Genomic DNA, 3773 nt, shown 5'->3' with positions numbered 1-3773 from the left:
TGTCTGGTTAGGCTTCTATAGGTTTCTATGAGATCAACTCAACAATAGGACTTCAACAACAAAAATTCAAAAGGCAGACTGTTCTGACCCGAGCTGATATTGTGTCTCGATTAGGCAGATCCCAGATGAACGTCTGGCTTGAGACATTGTGGGGTGTTTGTTTTTTTTGGGTTTGAATGAGATGCTCCCTCACTGAAACACACAGTACTACATGTCTGGTTTTAAACAGTAAAACATAACCTTATTGCACAGTGGGAAATGGGAATAAAATAGAAGAAATCAATCTATTTAAACCTAACACAAGTAGTAGATTGTGAAGCAGATAGTAAAATGGAATCCCAATAATCCAAAACACTCCGATTAGGATCCCAAAAACAACTGTGTCCCATCCCCAAAAACTGCCTCAGTCCTGTAAATGGACCAGAGAACGAATCCCTTCTCTCTAACACTTCAACACATTTCATTTTGCTGACACAATAACTACAAAAGCTGACAGCTGCTTCCTGGAATTTAAATACTCTCAGCTTCAAGTAACCTCTTCAGGGTTTTATCCCAACAGTTCTGGTCTGCAATTATTCCGGAACTGCTTGCTGGAATCTTTTCCCCCTTTCCTCAGGAACACTGTTTATCCGTCCATCCCCCTTCATCCAGAGGCCTCTGCAAAACTGTCCCAGGCCGAAATGGAAACAAAACCTTTCGTTTTTGAGCAATAGGTGTGCCCACCCGACTCCAAGCTTGTTCCCTTTTCACCCTGAAAATTGGGGAAAATCTGTGTGCGCGGAGGGTGGAGGGTGGGCTGCAGCGGATAGGCTCACCAGCAGAGGGAATGTTTCCTCAAGGTAACAGTTGGCTCTCCATGTCTCCCTCCTGCTCGGTCTGGCCACAGGCAGCACTACCTCAGGAACATGGCGAAGCGTTTGATGCTGACAAGGGAGAAGCTGTCGGAGGAGCTGCGCACTCTGGGAACCCTCAGGCCACTGAACTACATCAGCCGCCAGATCGGACTATACATATTCGCCGACTTCACAGGTCAGCTCCCGGCATGGCAAGATCCCACAAGCAGCCGCAGTGAATGGACCTCACGGTCTGAGAGTCAGGGTCGGCTGTTGGGTTGGGGGGTGGTGAGGGTTGGTACGGTCTGGGTGTGGCCATGGTTTAGGATCACCACAGGGGAGGCAGAAATCCGACAAGGTCAGCGCCTCCACCCCACCCCCCGCCACCAGAGGGGATGGAAAGGTACACCACAGCACCCTGTTTGCAGAAGGTGAGACGCAGATATCGCCCAGACTAGAGCAGTGTGCTGTCCTTCCCCAGTCCCACGCTGCCATGGGCTGCACAGGGAGGCAGTAGCCTTGTGGCATCGTCACTAACCTCGTCTGGGCCTGGATTCGAATCCCACCACTGCACTTGGTGACAATTTAATTCAACACAAGAAACGCTTGTCTAACAATGACCATGTAACCATTGTCATTTCTTGTTGAAAAAACTTATCTGGTTCACTAATGTCCTTGAGGGAAGGAAACTGCCATCCTTACCTGGTCTCGGCCTACATGTGACTCCAGACCCACAGCAGTATGGCTGTCTCTCAACTACCCTCTGGGCATTTAGGGATGCGCAATAAATAATGGCCTCACCAGGGAATACCTTATCCATTGAGTAAATTTTTTTTTGAAAAGAAGAGTCAGTTCCCACTATGGCCAATCATTTGCTGTCTCCACTTTAAAATAAAAAGATCCATCAAGCAGGTTTCTTTATAATAAACAGGAGATGTTCATTCAACATATTGATCCTGTCTTGACATTTAACATGGTCGTGGCTAATGGGACATCACTACGTCCTTTACCCACCCCACACCTCTATCCGAAACCAACCCAGAAATAGATGAGAAATCTAACAATCTCTTCCTTAAAAATACCTGAAGGCTTAAGTCTCTATCGCTGTCTGGGAGAGAGATTTCGAAGGTTTACAACCCTCCAAGCAACAAACATTTCTCCTATTCTCGGACTTGAGAGCCATTCCCATAATTTCCAAATTGTTCCCTTTGGTTCAAGACCCCCAGCTTACCCGCGTTCACATTGTCTATCCGAGAGTTAGGGAAACCAGAGCAGCATGTGGTACTCTGTGTGTTCGAACCAAACTCCCTCCAAAGTTAGCTCCATCCTATTCCCACATCTGTGCTGACTGTGCCTTACCAGATCACTTGGTACCCAACTGTCTGTTCATCGCAATAAATTCCAGCAATTTCCTTGTCAATGATATGTGGCTAACGGATCTCAAGGTCCAGCTTTTCTCTCTCACTCTGTTTGTTAAACAATGGGCTGATATTTGCTGTCTTTGTGTAGACCGTAAGGTCCTGGGAATTCTTCACCTTTCAGTCCCATGAATTTCTCCAGCACAACCCTCTGACTGATACCAACTGCCTTCAACTCCTCATGCCCCTGACCACTTCGATCTCTGTTTGTGGGAGATTTTTTTCGCCTTTCCTTCAAATACAAAATTCAATCATGCAGCTTCCTTCCCATTTCCCTCTCCCCATCATAAAATTTCGTGACACTGGTTAAGATGAATGCGCACAATTCATAGCAAAGTTTCCTTTTCCTGCACCTTCACAGTCCGTTTTGATCTTCTCTTTTGTGAGAGATTGTATTTCTATTGTACTCTCCTTTTCTTTCATCAACTGTACCTTGGTTGTATTCTGAGAGCCTCCCAATCGTCAGGTTCACCGCCATTCCTAACAAATTTATAATTTTTTTCTTTTAATCTGATGCAATACGTAATAAAAACCAAAAGAACTGCAGATGCTATAAATGAGGAACAAAAACAGAAGTTGCTGGAAAAGCTCAGCAGGTCCGGCAGCATCCGTGAAGAGAAAAGAACATTCAGAGTTTCGGGTCCAGTGACCCTTCCTCAGAACTGCTGAGCTTTTCCTGTGTTTGACCACGCTGCTCTATCTCTGATCTGGGCTTCACTGTGCTGGCGGGGATTGGACGGCCTTCTTAGACATTGATCGCTCCAGACTGGCAAACAGCATGTGGGATCTTGCTGTGCATCTCCCACAGCAGGGGCCGACCCCGTGGCAGGGGGGCTGGGGCTGGGGCTGGGAGGGTACGCCCTCGGTGCTGATGGACAGAAATCTGATTGACCCCACCCCGGCTGTCACTCACCGCATTCCTTGTGACTCCCTGACAGATTCGGAGATTGAGTATTTGAAGAAGAGGAGGCATATCCACCTGACGTCCATTGGCCAGATCAACATCAGCCTGATCAACAATCAGAACCTGTCTTACGTGGCACGGTGCATCAGTGAGGCTGTGCAGGCGGCAGTCAAACACCCCGAGACGGCACAGGCAACTCAGCCTTCGTCGCAGGCCGCCCTGCCCGTCTCCCAGCCCCTTTCCCCCCAGTGAACCCTTTCTCTTCCTCAACAGCGAGGTGCTGATTCAGCGCGAGGGGGGCAGGTTGCCATGTAAACTTTCAGTGAATAAAACACAGAGAGAGTGAGAGGCTCGACGCTGCTGTGGATGTGAGGGCACGTGGGGGTTTGGAGACAAGTGCATTCAAGGGTAATGGTCAATGATGGAGGATAGGGTGGGGGGAGGCGGGGTGGGCCCCAGCATTTCTAGATGTCAGCCCCTACATTCTTCACCGCTCGGGGCCAGAGGAGGTTCACAGTCTCACACACGTACAGAGTCACACACACGCACGCACGCACACAGAGAGTCACACACACACACAGTCAGAGAGTCACACACAGACACACACACACACACACA

The 3773-nt window shown here is 48.5% G+C and overlaps 1 protein-coding gene across 1 annotated transcript in view; it reads left to right on the top strand.

Annotated features, from left to right (window-relative positions):
- The window catches only part of LOC109925736 (aspartate aminotransferase, cytoplasmic-like), a 14760-nt gene extending 11294 nt beyond the window's left edge, over positions 1 to 3466 (top strand). Inside the window, exons 8-9 of the mRNA XM_048618518.1 lie at positions 887 to 1029; positions 3190 to 3466. Coding sequence (XP_048474475.1) covers positions 887 to 1029; positions 3190 to 3407 — 361 coding nt within the window. The 3' untranslated portion in view covers positions 3408 to 3466. The remainder of the gene's footprint in view (positions 1 to 886; positions 1030 to 3189) is intronic.
- Positions 3467 to 3773: the final 307 nt, after the last annotated feature.

The sequence above is a fragment of the Rhincodon typus genome, chromosome 40, assembly GCF_021869965.1.
Source record: "Rhincodon typus isolate 14 chromosome 40, sRhiTyp1.1, whole genome shotgun sequence".
Lineage (NCBI taxonomy): Eukaryota > Metazoa > Chordata > Chondrichthyes > Orectolobiformes > Rhincodontidae > Rhincodon > Rhincodon typus.
Note: the sequence above shows the minus strand (reverse complement) of the source record. Positions and strands in the feature narration are given on the sequence as shown.